Source organism: Caretta caretta, chromosome 16 (genome assembly GCF_965140235.1).
Source record: "Caretta caretta isolate rCarCar2 chromosome 16, rCarCar1.hap1, whole genome shotgun sequence".
In the NCBI taxonomy this organism is placed as follows: Eukaryota; Metazoa; Chordata; order Testudines; family Cheloniidae; genus Caretta; species Caretta caretta.
Window position 1 is genome coordinate 16517045 of NC_134221.1, and position 16889 is coordinate 16533933.

Sequence of the window (16889 nt, forward strand, 5' to 3'; positions counted from 1 at the left end):
CGCTCCTCAGTCCCTGTTGATTTGCTCCCATTCCCTCCTCTGCTCAGGACTTGGAATGCTAACTACTGTGTGTGAGTCCTGTAAGTGCTTATCCACTGGCCCTCCAAGGAGCAATTCTTACTTGTTTGATGCAGTCCACATTTGACAGACGCTCCTGGATCAGATTGGCCCACAGTGCATTGGGAATTTTCTAAAGAAAGAACAAAACAAAAACTAAAACAAAAAAAGAAAGGCTGAATATTCACAATGGAGTTCAAAAGGAATTTTATCACTCAGGCACTCTGGCTAGTGGTGGACTCAAATGCCTTCTTAAAATACATCAATTAATCAAACTGAGACCCCCAAATCATTAGCACAACATATATGTTGAGTTAAAAAGAACACAGAAATTCATTTTAAAAATAAACGAAATGACTTTTTACTTGCTAAGGTCTGAGTTCATGGTTCTGCTTTTCACCTACCAGGCTTAAACATGTCATGAACATGTAAACAGCCCCGAGATCCACACTCCTACTATTGTGTTAGGCCACAATCCTGCAAGTGAAAAAAAATCTTATGATCATAAGAAGTCCCACTGACTTCAGAAGAATTCTGGTCTACGTGCTGTTTTACAGGACAAGGTCTGTGGCATTAGTGATGTTATCAGCTGTAACATGGGACATGAAGAACCCTGAACTCAGCACTGGCAATCAGGGAGAACATGATTTTCAAATACTGTATTTTATAATCTTATATCTCTGTATTTTTTACATATATACACTGCTAATTTCCTGTGTTCTTAAAACAGTCCTTCATATTTTTTCCCAAAAGCATTTCTCCTTTTAAATTAGGGGAAACAATTTACAAATATATCAGAGGAAAACAAATACAAATACTGTAGGTTCACTAATAAGAGAAGTGGGAGACAGGAAATTCACAATGATTCTAAAAAGCTACTTAACGTTTTTGTAATAACAAGGAAAAAAGATTAAAAGTGTACAGACAGTAAGAAAAAATGAAGAATGCATTAACAAAAACGATCTATACTAATTCAACAGGTCTGGATGGTCTGCAACACGGGTTACTAAATGAATTATTTGCTAAAAAGTGTACTGAGCTACTGACATTGTTATGAAGCCAAGGAAAACTGGAGAAACACCTGAATACTGGGGGAGAGGAGGAGAGACACAAATAGGACACTAACTTTTCAAAAAAAGAGGAAAGGACAATCCTGGTAATTACTCACTGAAAGAACCTAACTTAAATCACTGTTCAAATAACCAAACAACTCTCCAAGAGGAAAATAATCCATAAACACCTACAGGATGATGGAACTACAAGCAATAACTAGCATGGGTTTATAAAAATCAAATCATGCCACACAAACATGGTCGCTTTCTTCAATTAAATGTTAAAACTTAGAGGGAAAACATAATGCAGGATCCTTGACTCAAAGAAATTGGATATAGAAAAAAAAATCTATTAAGCCACCTAGTGCATCCTCTGGTAAGCCAAGACTGTTCCCTACCATATTTTGTTTAGAGCTTAACTCAGTGTAATTTTTAATGTTCTGAGCGATATGGCTTCCACAACTTCCCTTAGGAAAATATTCAACGGTCTTGTAGCTCTTGCTGTCAGGAAAGTTTTCTTGATAATCAATTTGAATTTCCCTTTCTTTATTTTATCACAATACTCCTAATTAATAACTCTTTGTATCTCCCTAAATAATTTGTGGTGTGTACGCCACATATCGGCAGACAATTATCATGTCCCACCCCACAAAGCTGTAGTTGTTAGTCAGACAAATTAAACATTAACAAAAGCTTTTCATCTTTCTTCATAATTAAACCCCTTCAGCCCCCATTCCTTTCAGTTACTCTTTTCTGTATTCTATCCAACTTGTCAATATCTTTACTTTCTGGCAATATTTCATAAGCAAATATCTTCCATGTCAGATAGCAGAAGAGATTATATTATTCTAGATGTTTAGTGATTTTTTTCCCCTAATATTTGTTCCATTGTTTTACTAGGTTCACTTGGCAGCTATTGTCAGAAACACCCTTCTTTCTTTTTCTGAAGGCTGTATCACAGCTGTATTTCTCCATTATTTTAGTACCTCCCATTTCTCCATGGCTTTTCAAAAATAATGAATAATGGTTTGGTAAATTCATTAGCTAATTACTCTAATACCATAAAGGAGTATCATTCTATCAATGTTAAGATAACTATTAATTATTAAATTACTAGGGCAGTTGGCTCTTTTTCTTTTTACTTAAAAGTCTTAGCTGACTGAGTATCCTCATAAAGGCAATGTACATTGGATACTTCTTTTTCTTTGGAACTTAGCATATTAAGCCTTATTTAGGTCATCCAGACTGGTGGATCTTAAAATCCCTTTCTACCACTTCTTATTCGCTAGGGGCCTGATCCTAAAATGAGCTTTGCATAGGCGGACCCCCAAGGGCCCACACAGAGTTCATTGCAGGATAAGTACCTTAATTTTGCAGTTTTCCAGAATGTACCTTGCAGAAGTCTAAAACCCTCTACTGCTCAGCAAAACCATTAATTACTCTGCTAAATTGAAGCAGCTCATGGTCCATGGTACCAAGCTCCCCTATTAATTTTCACAATCTCATTGAGTTCCCCATTATTGTTAAGAACTAGATCCAGGATTACTTCTCTAGTTGGATATTCTACTTTCTGACTCAAAGTTATCCTCCACCTAACTCAGAAAACTCTTTGATTATGTGCATTTGATGTTTGTTGTTCCAAATAAACATTTACATCACTTGTGGGTTTCCCCATTCCTTGCTTTTACCACACAATCTGATGGGTGTAAACCTGAAGAAGGTTTCGTTTGGGGTTTTTTTGTTTCGTTTTTTGGTCTTCTTGTTTAGGATAACGTAGTGGGTATAACTAGATGAAAGTGAACAACAGAAAATTTGGCTGAACATCAGGAAAGATTCCCTAACAATGATCTCTATTAGACCATGGAAAATTTCCAAAGGAAATGGTGAAAGCTCCATCATGCAAGTCATTTAAAATTAGATGGACAAAGCATTTAAGAATATACTACAGAGAACAATGCTGCCCCTGCTGGGGAATAGCCAAGATGACCCAATTAGGTCTTTGTTATCTCTAATGTCTCCAATTCTCAATCATTTTCCTAATATCAGCCATTCACGAAACAGCATTCAAGCAGGTAAAAGAGAAAAAGTGAAAGAAATTGCTCTGTTTCTTGAAAGTCAGTCAGTCCCATAGGGTGGTGCGTCAAAGCCCCCTGCAGCCCTTCATTGTTGGAGCCTGGGTCTGTGGCTTTGAGTCTGTCACCTTCCAAAGGTGCATCATGCTGCTATCAGAAACAGCTAGTGTCTTACTGACTTCTTTGATGTGTCATGTCAAGAAAGGCTAGCAACTGCCAGGGGGTCCACTCTGCTGAGCCCTGCCAAATCAATTTAAACCAAAATTATTCTAACTTCTTTCACTGCAGTGGTAATCTTAGTCCTCTCTTTTGACCAGAATTTGCCGGAGAAAAATAATCAAGGGCATATGTATCGGTGCTGCACTTTATCAGCACTCAAGCCAGATCTTTCTGAAGACTATGGCTCAATTCCAGTTTAGTTTCCTGGTCAGTGAAGTTTTCACTAAACAGTAGTCTACAAAATCACCACTCTGTTTAATATTTTAATAGGGCATATTCAATCACTTTAGACCAGATCACTACACTATTGTATTGTATTGCCCTGAATACAAGGGATGCTGTAATTGACTCTAGCCACTAGGCTGCGCTGTCCTGAATGCAAAGGCCGCTGTAATTGATTCTGGCCATTGGGCTGCACTGCCCTGACCCCAAGGGCAGCCATATTGTCTCTGACCTCTGGGCCGTGCTGCTTTCAGCCTAAAGACTGTCTGGTAGACTGTAACTGTGGTGGTATCACAACCCCACCATGCCCCAAAGGAGGATGGGGTGTGCATACCATGCGACTCATACATACAGACATTTTCTATTTGTTCTTTTGTAGTGCTTTGTCCTAGAACAGATCTGATCACTGGGCATGCAAAGATAAGGATGCCTCTGTTTTTCTTCTCTTCTTTATTTCTCCTTTAAACACACAGGGAGACTATGCAGGTGCTGACTCGCAACAGCAGAGCACTTTTAAGTAATTACATAGTATGCAAATATCTGCACTACAATTTGCTACAGTCCAAAGAACAAACTTTCCTCACAAGCCCCTAACACCTATAGTTGTTTCAATTTCTTGTTTTAGCCAGTTGACAAAATAAGTAAATCTTTAAATACTTAATCATTAAACTTCACTAGAGGAATAACTTGAAGGTGGTTTCTACTGTATTAACATTGCCATAACTAGAGATGAGGAAATAATTTGCAATAATTTTATCTAAAAATGGACCCTCTACTTCCGTTCGTGGAATATTTGTTAGCAGATCATGATTCCCTCAAATTTATCCAGTATTCAAAAATATCTGACTTCTTCTTTGAATATTTGTAAATGTATATTGATGACAGCTGGCTGTCACTATTTGAGCTCATTAGTCAGTGCTAGACCATGGGTTAGTGAATGCTTGCATGTGCAAATTTAAAAATTCAGTTTCTGAGAATAATCATACATTTAAAATCCCCATTCCATAAACCCCTGGGCCAGTAAAACTCAAATGCTCAAATTTTCACAGGAAGCAAATGGGGCCAAAGTGAACTAATCAAAAAGTTTGAATAAATATTTGTGGAAATTGTTTTGCAGTACATGCCCAGCTCTAGTAACAATACATAGGTATACTAAGTTAATGAATGCCTGAGCTTTTTGGCCTTTGGGTTAATTCAGCCCTGGTTATCTCATACGCATGAAGTAAAATGATCATCTAAATAAATTAAACTGCAATGGATGATCTTCAAGATGGACTTTACAAAACATAAGCTCATTTCATTTATTAAACTGCTTTGGAGAAGTTTGCAGTTCTTTAGTGCCCAGTTGTATATTGAGCTATATGTATATTGCGTTCTGTATTCTAGTCTCTGCATACTCACCCTTTTCCTCTTAGTGCTAATGAGTGCAAAGTGTGCATATGGCATCAAATTCACCACTGGAATTATGGCCACTTATGCCAAAAGTGGGTTTAGATCATGGACAGAAGGAGTGAGCAAGGAGGAAAAAAAAAATCTTTGAGGGGGAAATCCTGGGCACAATTAAATCAGTGGCCAAGCTCCCACTGACTTCCATAGAGCCAGAATTTCATCCTTAGTCATAACAGTCATACATGAAAAGACAAAATCATGCAAGGGAATTGGAAAAATTATTTATGAAAGTCATCCCTCTAGTAGCTAACATCCTACAAACAAAGGTGTAAACAGCACAACACAAAAACACCACCGATTTCAGCTCTCAGATGCTCTTTGCCACCTGATTAGCCCTGATATCTTTGGCTTTAATCTTCCACACCATCAGTGTTTTTAAATCAAGTAAGCCCAAAAGGACACCCTTGAAAGTGCTTCTCTTCAGTCTGAGATATGTTAATAATTAGAGTAATTAAACCAAAGGGAATTTTTGTTTTAAATTTCCCCCTCTCTGAATTGAGTTTCATGAATCTAGTAAAATAATCTTTAAAAAAACCCTTCACTCAAATTATTAAAGTTCACTTTCTCAATAAAAGCCATTTTTATACCAACCTATTCCATCCCATTCAAAAGCAGACATTTTGGAGGTAGTCTCAGTGATTTTGATGGACTTTTTCCTCACAAATCTTCAGACCAGGACTGCTACTCAAGGCATCTCCAAACCTTACTCTTTGATTCAATGTAATAAATACAGGGGTTTATTTTTATTTTTTTGTGGCGGGTAGGGTAAAGAGGATGCTGACCCGATTTATTCAGGACATCCTTCCCCCATTTCATTTTCTTCTATCTTCACTAGCTGCGGGAAGGGACGTGCTGGCCGCCCTTCCCGCAGCCCCCATTGGCCTGGAGTGGCGAACCGCGGCCATTGGGAGCCGCAATCGGCCGAACCTGCGGACGTGGCAGGTAAACAAACCAGCCTTGGCTCGCCACGGGCTTTCCCTGAACAAGCGGCGGACCGGCTTTGAGAACCACTGCTGTACGTCTTACTTCACTGACCTACAAGGCAAGTAACTCTCATGTCAATACCATACCTCAAGTCAACTGGCAAAAATGCTCACTGAACAACTTATTTCAAAAAATCTTCCATGAGATGTTAGGGACGGGGAAAGAATGGCTCCAGAGTACTGGGCCATAGATGTGGGGTGGAAGGATTAATAAATTCAGAGAGAGTAGTGAAACAAATGCTCTTCTGACGGTTGGTTGGAGCATTTAAATTTGGCCAGCCTAGGAACTGGGTATGTCTACACTGCTATGTAAACCCCAGATTAGTAGAACTTGAGTTGGTTAACCTACCAGATCCTGGGTTTGTTAACCAAGGGCTTCAGCATCTACATTCAACTGTAACCCCAGTTTAGGAACTGTTGAACCCTGGGTCCCAATGTGGGACCCCAGCATCTACATGGCATTATGTGGACCTGAGTCCAACCACCCATATCCCAGACTTCCTAATGGCTTCCCAAAATGTGGCCACTCTAGCCCTTTGTTCAGGTGCAGTTTGGGAAAACTTCATTGTCCACCAAACTTGACTGTTCAGAGGACAAAGAAAGTCGGCACTTGGGATTGTGGAATACTTTTGGTGGACTCTGAGAGTGTGAGTCCAGTGTAGCTGCATCTTCACTACAAAGCAATAGGGCTAGAAACCTGGGTCCCGACTCAGAGGTTCCACCCTCATCGAGTCCTGGGACCCTGGGTCTGAGCCCTGGGTGAGCATGATTTGTGTTTAGATGGAAGGGGTGTTAGTCTTGAGCCTGAGTTCAAACCCTGGGCTTACACTGCAGTACACACATACTCTAAAAGTCCTCCTAACCCTGCTGCTGCCTCCTCAGCCTGAGTGCCTCTTGGGTTTGCACTCACCAAATGACTAGATTGGCACACTACTCTAAATTAGTGCACCAAGTACATTATTTGTGTCATGCTACAGAAAAATCAACCCTACATAGCTAAGTAGCTCTGTCACATCAAAGTGTTTGGTCTCCATGAACATATCTTCTGGAAGTATTTTGTACTGAAACAGACCCCAGAGAATAGTGCTTACTTAATGGAGATCATCAAACATGCTAAAACAGAACAGGGTCTTTCTTGTGAAACCGTATAACTCTTTAAACAGTACTGTGCATACCCAGAAATGTATATCTAGTATCTAATAAGAATCTAATGCTAAGGTTTTCAATCATTGCCAATCCCTGTCTCTCCCATCCCTGTCTGTGTCATAGCATATTTTTATCTCTGTTCATATTATCATTTGCAGCAAAAAGATTATTTTGTCTCTATGCAAACCCCTGCACCTACGAATTCGTACACCCATGTTCAAACCACCATTGATGCAAAACTATATACTTTAATCTGATCAAGTTGTCCACCATTTGAAATCATGGCAGTGTCATATAATTTGTCTTCCGTAGCGCACTGAGCTGGTACCATTACCTCTCCCTACATACCTGTCCTCTCTCTTGAAATGCCGTTACTTCTTTTGTCAGCTCTAATGTTTCTTCCAATAAAGTCTCCTGAGTGATACAAGGGGTATTCAATTGTTTACAAAGCCATGTTGCCTGGGGAAAGAAGGGGCGGGGGGAGACGGGTGCAAAGAAAATAAAATATGTTTTCAGAAGCCCCACAGAAAGCAAAACAAGTCAGTATTTTCCTAGCCTCCAATTTAGACAAATAATCCGTAATTCTAAGCTTAATAAGTACTCACATTGCAGAACAGATGCTTTGTTAATATGTAATTAAGGTTGTGAATACTTATCAGTAAATTAAGGGGAAATAAAAGAATGCTGAAGTTTTCAAAACCATATATATTGAACAGCCAGGAAAAACTGATTTTAAGGTAAAACTTAAAAAAGCAGACAAATATGAATATGCATTGTTAAGAAACACAAAAACAACCTTAACTCTGTATCCATGCCGCTAACCCTCCATCCAAATTAATGACACAACCTTATGCCTGTATGACATCTTTCCTGGCTTAGAAAGTAATTGAATAGGTTTCTAATACCTTAGATAGACATTGAATAATGAGCCAAATACTCCCATTACACTGTGACCATACTCAGCATAATCTGTGCAATACCCACCCACTCCATGGTCACAGACGGTCCTCCATTCACAACATGGCAACACCAAATACTTACCTTTTACAAGTCATAAGCACAAAGGTTCCAATCCAAGGCCCACTGAAATCAAAGAGTATTTCCACTGACTTCAGCACATTTTGGACAAGGCCTGAATGACTCACTTAACCTCTTCCTCACTTTCCCAATATAGTTTCCTAAACACACTTGAAACTCAACTATGTAAACCATGGTATATCAGTCCAGGGGGGAATTTTGTAAAGGTGTCTGGAGTTACAGATTTCTTAAACTCTATGGATGAACCACCAAATTATAAGACTGAACCTGAGAAGTACTGAGCATCTCCAACTCCCACTGACTACATAGGATTTAAGATGTCTCCCAGACACGAGAGGTCAGGGGCCAACCACGAAGCTATATGTCGGGTTGAATAGGGCAGCTGGCTGTAATATACAACAATACTTGTCGATCAAGTACCTATCTTTCAAGTAGGGTGCACTGGATGGCGGGGATTTCAGGACAGAATATAGATAACGTATGGTACTTTAATTCTCTAATTACATAGTATTGTCTAAAATTTTTAATTTAACTTAATTTCCTAGCTTTTCAATGTTTTCTTTGAAATTCCACAGTTCTTTTAAAGTTTGTTTCCTCCCCTTTTTACATTTTTAATGTGTATTTACAAGTTTAACACCATTTTCACAAAGTTTTTTTGGCTGGGAATTCCATAAAGTCTTATCATCTTGTCAAGGGAAGATACCAGTACCCTGCCACATAATGGAAATATATATTTATGTTACACGGAAAATAAACACCAGTGCAACCTCATCGTTTTCAATGGAGTTGTACCAGCGTAAATGAGAGTAATATTGGCCCTGCTGCTGAACCAGCTAACCATTTTCTCAATGATGCACAAGCCAGATCAGAATCCAGCTCCCTATCTCACAACTGCACTGTTTCTGCACTGCCAAAAGGAGAGGAAAAAAAACCAAAAACCAAAAACCAAAAAACGGTAGAAACTTATTTTTGTCCCTGAAATTTGCAAATGTGATTTTAAATACACACAGAGAATGGAAGCTGTTGAGAAAGGTGCTAGTTGTACAAAGACCATTTCTTTGACAAGTCTTAACTGCATCTGAAAAAAGTTTCTAAAAAAGAAAAAGAAAAATGGATATTAATTCTTAAAAGATAAAAAGCCATAATTATTTTTTTTTGGAAAATACACTGTTATACTGTAGTCCTGTAAACTGTAAAACTTTTAAGTCAAAAGCAGTTGTGACAATTAACACATTTTAAATTCTGTGTGGCTCAACTCCCTCCTTCCCCTCCCCTCCCACCCAACAGTACACTAAGAATCACACTTTCAAAAGTGGCCTCTAAGTTTGAGTGCCCAACTTTAGACACTCAGGGTAGAATTTTCAGAAGTGCCCAGGTGATTAAGAAACACTAACTTTAATAGTATTTGTGCTCCTAAGTCACATAGGCACTATGAAAATCGTACCCCTCAAGCCTGATTTTCAGAAGTGCCGAGCACCCAGAACTCCAGCTTAATTGGGAGCTGTGTATGACCAGCACCTCTGAAAATCAAGCCCAAAACATCTAAAGTTGTACACTCAAAACTTAGAAAACACTTCCAAAAATTTGAACCTAAATGTCTCAAATCCATAAATGTAATAGGCTTGCTAGGTTGTTTTGTGTAGACACCGCTCGTTTCTCACATTTTTTCAGTTCCCCTGTTCTGAGGTGCCTGTGCTTCTGTCTAATCTAATCTAGTCAGTCTATCACTGTGGTATCTAGGCACAGGCCAAAACTATGGCACACAAAAGCCCACAAAACAGGAATAAAAGTTATTTTTATTCTATAGTCACAAGACTTTTGACTTCTAAATACATAGTTATTCTAGCATAACTGAAGAACAAGTTCTTATTTGCAAATATATGGCAGTGCAGTTTTATAACACTTAAGGTAATATACTTACAATAGTGGTTTTTCCAGAGGCGGGTGGACCAAGTATACAAATTCTTGGAACTATAGAATAAATATACATGAATGTCAAAATACAGAAAGGCAAGACACCTTTATTGTTTCTCCATATTACATAATATACAACATATGTAATTATATTGTAATACAGTTATTTCACTGGGAGTCCTGCTTGAGTAAGGACTGCAGGATTGGGGGACCAAACTAGTCATGGCTATGTCTTAATTAATTTCCATAGTTAACACGTTTAAGACTCTGATTTGGCCAGGCACTTAGCACATATCTAGCTTTAAGCACAGGTAGCTTATTTGTAACTCACATAAACAGGGCATAAATACTGAATACTTATTTTTCTAACTTTGCTTTTTATTCCCAACATAGAATATCAGAGTTGGAAGGGACCTCAGGAGATCATCTAGTCCAACCCCCTGCTCAAAGCAGGACCAATCCCAATTTTTTTTGCCCCAGATCCCTAAATGGCCCCCTCAAGGATTGAACTCACAACCCAGGGTTTAGCAGGCCAATGGTTAAATGGTTTTGATCTGATGCATCTTACAGTAAAGTATTTTAATTTTGTATATGCAGTATGATGGCAAATTTCAAAGTGTATAGTTTCTTATTTTACTACTTTGTACTAATAATGCATTTCCTTTTCATTTTTAGAAAATGAAACACGAGTAATATAATTTCAACTCACACCTTTCTCTAGACAGTTTATGTCATGGATCAGGAAGGTTTATACATTGCAAAATGGGCACTTTTCCTTGCTATTGAGGATAGCTACCTCATGGGTAGAAATAGAAAAAAAATGTATACGGAACATTTTTCAGATTACCTGTGGGACACTAAAACTTTTCATAGTCACGGGAGAAAATGGGCTACTCCACATTTCTCCTCTATCCATTTAAATGCCCTCCATTTCTCTAGTCAGCATTAAGTTCCATTTTTTTCTCCCTTTGTGTTTATCTGCTGCATGTCAGTCTCCCTTCCATACGGAGGGGATGCAAGAGGGAAGGAAGGAAAAAGAGTTACTTGCCATGGCAGCAACCTCTTTTCCCTTAGCACACAAATTCCTGTCTCATCTCTTTTAGTATTTATTAGTTCCAGTTTTATTATTCATATAGTGCCACAGCTGTACAAGGCAACCTAAAGAATAAAAAAACTGAATAAGGCCCCTGTCCCAAGAAATTTACTATCATATAGACAACGCAATGATTATTCTCATTCTACGGTGACGTAGGGAAGGATCAGCAGTGTGAAAAAACAAGGAGAAAGGAAAATATTGCTTGAGAAAGATTTGAGGCTTTTTTGCATGCATGCATTTTGGGCTGTGATCCCTTGAATCGTCATGCTACATTAACACCTTGGGTTTTTCCTCTCCACTTTCCATTGCGGGGAGAGAAGGAATCAGGCTTGAAAACAGTGACTGATAGGTATTTATTGGCAGTAGTATGGGTCAAAGAAGATGAGTTGGGGTATCTATCCAGCCAAAAACCTCCCCAGGTCATGACAACCAAAAGGAATATATACTCTCTGATCTCAGCAGACAGGAAAGAATGGGAAATGTATTTTTATGAGGACCTTCCAAACACGTAGGAGCAGTTGGGCAGGTGCAATTTTTAAACATTCATAGAACCCAAATTACAGCTTAATCTTTACAAAGTTATTTGACTGGGAAGGTTTAAGGAAAACTCCCCCTGTATTGGTTCTTGCAAGCGCAACAGAACTAGTACACAATGTCGAAAAATACTTTAAAAGGATACATCAGCTGTTTTTATCACCTAATTTCTTTCAAATGTAATGTGATTAAATCCTAGTTTCTTAAAATCTAACACCTTGAAACTCAGCCCGGTACTGAGGAATTATTTATAAACAGCGTCATAAAAGAGTGCTCGGGTGCCAACACTAATCAACTTCTTCAAACCACTTCAAAGAAAATCAAAAAACCTTTCCATCCACAGATCCTTTTGAGGTTTAACTAGGAGCATGATTTAAAATTCACAAGAAAACCCTTAGGTATTGAAGCTTTAATACACAACTTTCTTGGACAAACGTTTGATGAAAAACGAAACGTACCATTATATACACCATATCATGCTTTAATATTGCCCAGGGCTACTGTAAATGCTCACTTTGTACTAAATCTGGTTTTCTCTCTGCTTAGTGGCTGGCAGCAGATGAGGCAGTGTAATGCACTGATTTACTCATTTGCACACTTGTAAGAATCTTCTAAGGCATTTTCCCCTAAACATATGACACAAGGGCACAACCAGAGCTTCACTCACTGTATGTAATGTTTAACCCCTCAAATCAGCACACAGTTAATATTAAATGCTTGAGGTCCACACAGGCAACTAAATGAACACTGAGAAATCTGCCCAACACCTTTTTCTTTGGTAATAAACCACATCTCAACGTTGAGTCTTGAGATGTTACAGAATTTACTTTTCCAAGCAGTCTTAACATTTAGCATTCAGTTTTAGATGGAATTGAATTATTCCTGGCACAATGCAAAAGGATGGGTTGGACTCGGTAGGAGTCCCTTCAAGTCCAAATGATTCGGTGATTAATATTAATGCAAAAAAAATAACTTAACATGTAAGGCAACTCCTCTGTCAAACCGGAGAAGCATACAGTACAAGACTAACATTTTTCCAGAATTTTGTAACATTTCATCATGGGCATGGTTATATAGGAAGTACTCACCAAAAAAAATGTTACTTGGATTCTGGAAACCTTTTATTAGCACAAACCCGGATAAAGTGTACAAAACAGACATCTTTGCATTAAAAAGTAGCTTAGTCATCACACTGCTCTCACTTTTTAGAACAATCACATGAAAGAACACTAACACATGGCCTTGAGTACGAGAGCCCAGTCACGTAAGATTTGACCTAAAAGCTTCATCAGGATTGTTGTAAGTTATAATCATTGGGTTTGTTTGTATTTTTTTAAGAGTGCTTTAGATACTGTTGTTAATTAAATAGATTTTCTAACTTCACACCTGGGGTAGCTGCAATACCTTTTTCCCACATCTCTGTTTGAAAATTTCTCTGGGGCTAAACCTGTTTAGCTAGGCAAGCTCATGAAAATTCATCACTTTACTGATGGCTCTGATAAGGGTTTTTTCTTCTAAAGAGTCAGCACCTTCCACCATGATCAAAAAGTAAATATAATCTTTACTACAGATTTCTCTTACATTATTTTCCATAAAATTTACTTTTAAAACAACATTTAGGCTTTAATTTTAATTGGAGTTCCTTCCACGTCTTAATAGATTCTTTCAAACCACAAACAGATAGCAGTTTTTCATTTGACAAACAATTGCTGTGGTTCATTCTTTAGTCTCTTGTTTTACTGAAGTCATGAATGGCAACCTGCTTGATTCTGTTCAAATAATACTGTGGGGTTAAAGAACAAGCCTCAGCTCAGTGTGATGGAGATTTAACAGCATTCTATAAAATCTCATGAAACTCCTCATCTGTATACTTTCAACGGGGCTGTAAAACAGATCAGATTTCTCATGCTGCCCACATCAGAACAGGCTGGACACAATTTGCAGGATTTGATTTTTGCTATTTAGCCGCATTTCAATTGACAGCCATCTGATCACGAAGGAGAAAGAGCTCTTAGCATCTCTTGTGATAATGATTTCATTGATGCTGTAGCAGAACTTTCATAATGGTTTACTATGGTTTTAAAGAAACATCAAAGCAACGTGATACCAGCTATTCCTGACAGCTCATGCAGAACAAAAATTATAGTTCAGTTGTGCATCTCCAAATATAATCTGCCTAAGGGTGAACAGTTTGTAAATCAAATAATTTGATTGAGTGTACATGCTTTTATTGTGCAGAATACATACTTCCTATTCAATTTATCAGGTTTTGTTATACACATGGGTAGGCATGCTTGCTGTTCCTTCATCTGAGATGCCACTGAGCTGTGGAACTCATTAACAGTAGCAAGTAACTAAGTACTCAAAAAAACAGAGAAGCTGCCAGCCCAGGTAGAATGGGAAACCAATTTTACACCTGACAAAAGGGGTAATTAGCGAGTTTAAAGACAACAGAAAATATCAGATGGGGCACAGAAAGCATTAATAATTGATACACTAGAACTCTTTGTTATTCCCTTAGAGGATTTCATTTTTATAACAGTTAAAGTGCATTTTTATTTGATTATCCACTAGAAAAGAAATTAAAAACATCTTACCAATAACTATTCCAAATTGTTTAAAAAAATTTGAGACACAGGCTGAAAACTTTTATCCACCATTTACCAACTGAAGTAGAGTTTCACAACAATGGTTTATAAATCACGAGTTGAACTACATATGGTCTCTCATTTTCACTTACCATGATCATTGTCTTGCTTTAAGTGGCTTATCATATACTGGATGGGCTCATCAGGTTTATGGATTAACAACCCTTCAAGCATGTTCTGAAAGTAAATAGGACAGACTCAGCAGGAAATTTAACACAGCCGTAGTAATAATAATAAATAAATAACAATAATAACGATGATGATGATGATACTTTGCATTTCTATAGCAATCTTTCATATGAGGACCTCAGAGATTGATATTCATTCATCTTCATAAGTTCCTGTGAGGTAGGGAAATATGAAGCCCATTTTAGAGAGGGACAGACTAAGTACATAGCGGTTCAAAGACGATTTGCAAAGGAAAATAAATGGATGTGTGGACCTTTTATTGTTTATGGTGCAGCAAGAAGGCCTGAAAGATTTGGGGGCTGTTATTTATTTTATTTATAAACTCCCCCCCCCCTTAGCTGATTTACCCTAAAAGTATCAAGAATTTCACATATGGTCTTCCCTGTTCTTGCTGGAAGGCTTCTTGGAGAACATAGAAATGTGGATTGTCAGCTCTCTCAGACCTTCATTGAAAGGGCAGGATGGTGAATCTTAAAGACATCCTTTATCCCAAACGTTTCTCAGCCAAATCAAGTCAGTGTTAACACAAACAAATTAAAAAATAAGGAATTGTGACTAGTGTAAATAAAAATAACTTTCCCTCTTGATCAGTTTCCCCGTCCTCTTTCGGTCATAATCCTATTAGTTCTCCGGTAGCCTACAGGCTTCAAGGGTAGACAAGACCTGAATTTCTGTTGTAAAAAACCCTGCCTTAAAAAAAATATTGTTTTCAAGTCTTCTTCATACTTCATAAAGAACCAAAAAAAAAAAAAAAAAAAAAAAAAAAGAGCACAAACTTCTTTCCACCATGCCCACGACCTTGCAGGTCACATTTCCATTTCTATATAGGTTATATATATAGGTTCATATAGGATCTGATCCAATTCCCACTGAAATCAATGGATATCTTTGCGCTGACTTTGGAATAATATCCAGGAATCCTAACTTTCAGACACTCTTACTGTAACTACCCAGCACTCCATCACAGCAGATAAGTCCATAACTGGACCTACATGTGAAAAATGTCTCTAATATTACTCCTTAGCTTTTTCAGTGCTGGAATTTTATCATAATAAGGTGGTGCATATTATTTCTGGTAGCAGGCAACAACGCTCTGGAGAAGCGGCAAAGAGTCCTGTGGCACCTTATAGACTAACAGACGTATTGGAGCATAAGCTTTTGTGGGTGAATACCTACTTTGTCGGACGCAACGCTCTGGAGGTTAGCCTTTAGGAATATAGGGCCTAACTCAATAAAACCTCCTTCCATTTTCTGTGATGCCTAAGGACTGGTCTACCCTACAAAGTTAGTTTGACATAAGTTGCCTTGTGTCAACTATTTATTCATGTGTCTACACTCAAATGTGTCTCCCGCTGATGTAAGCACCCCGTTCTTGAGAAGCAGTAACATCACCTCCCCAAATGGCATTGATTCATGGTTGATGAACCATGGTCAACACAATGCAAAGTAGACATTGAGTGACATATGTCAACCTTACCACTCCCCCAGCAGGTGTCGCAGAATGCCTGACAGTGATCACTCTGATCACAATTGTGAACTCCACTGCCCAGGTCATGGAGACCAGAAGCCAATCCCTACCCCCTGATCTCTGCGTATTTTTTAAATGCCATTTCCTGACTGCCAGCTTGGTGAACACACCTAACAGCTCTCCTTTGTTGTGTGCAACTTTCCAACCGATCCTGCTGGCTATATGTTATAGACATGCTCCTGGCCTCCAGTATCCAGGAGGTACTGGATCTCCTGGGCCTCCGGAGAGAAGAGGCTATGCAATCACAGCTAGAAACCACTTGTAGAAACATGGTCATCTACAGAAAGATTGCACAGGGGACGAAAGCAAAAGGGTATGACAAGGATCAGCAGCAGTGACATGAAGAGGTGAAGGAACTGCAGCAGGCATCTCATAAGGCCGGGGAGGCCAACACTCAACCTGGTGCAGAGCTTCAGACCTGCTGCCAGTTTTACAGGGAGCAGCATGCCATACCTGGCGGAGACCCCACCAGCACCCTGCAGAGCACCCTGGGTTCCTCAGTGGAGTCCGAGACCAAGGCTGTGAACAAGGGGGGCGGGGGTCCCATGGTGGGGGGAGTCCAGCTATGAGTGAGCCAAGATCTATTCAAGACTCTACCACAGTCTAACCAGTCCTGCCAGCCAAGCCCAATCCAGGGGAAGAGACCAGGATAAGCACATGCATGTATTCTCCCATAAAAAGTTTAAATGTGAAGATGGTACCCAGCACGAACTCAAGTTAGCAGGACACAGGCATCTGCTTT

General features: G+C 38.8%; 1 protein-coding gene across 3 annotated transcripts in view; it reads right to left on the reverse strand.

Annotated features, from left to right (window-relative positions):
- AK8 (adenylate kinase 8) overlaps positions 1–16889 on the reverse strand; it is a 108818-nt gene that overhangs the window by 85022 nt on the left and 6907 nt on the right. For all 3 annotated transcript variants that reach the window (XM_048823067.2, XM_048823065.2, XM_048823066.2), the window contains exons 2-5: positions 14523–14607; positions 10160–10209; positions 7549–7659; positions 122–190 (exon numbers count right to left, since the gene is read on the reverse strand). In XM_048823067.2, the coding sequence (XP_048679024.1) occupies positions 122–190; positions 7549–7659; positions 10160–10209; positions 14523–14607 (315 nt within the window). The remainder of the gene's footprint in view (positions 1–121; positions 191–7548; positions 7660–10159; positions 10210–14522; positions 14608–16889) is intronic.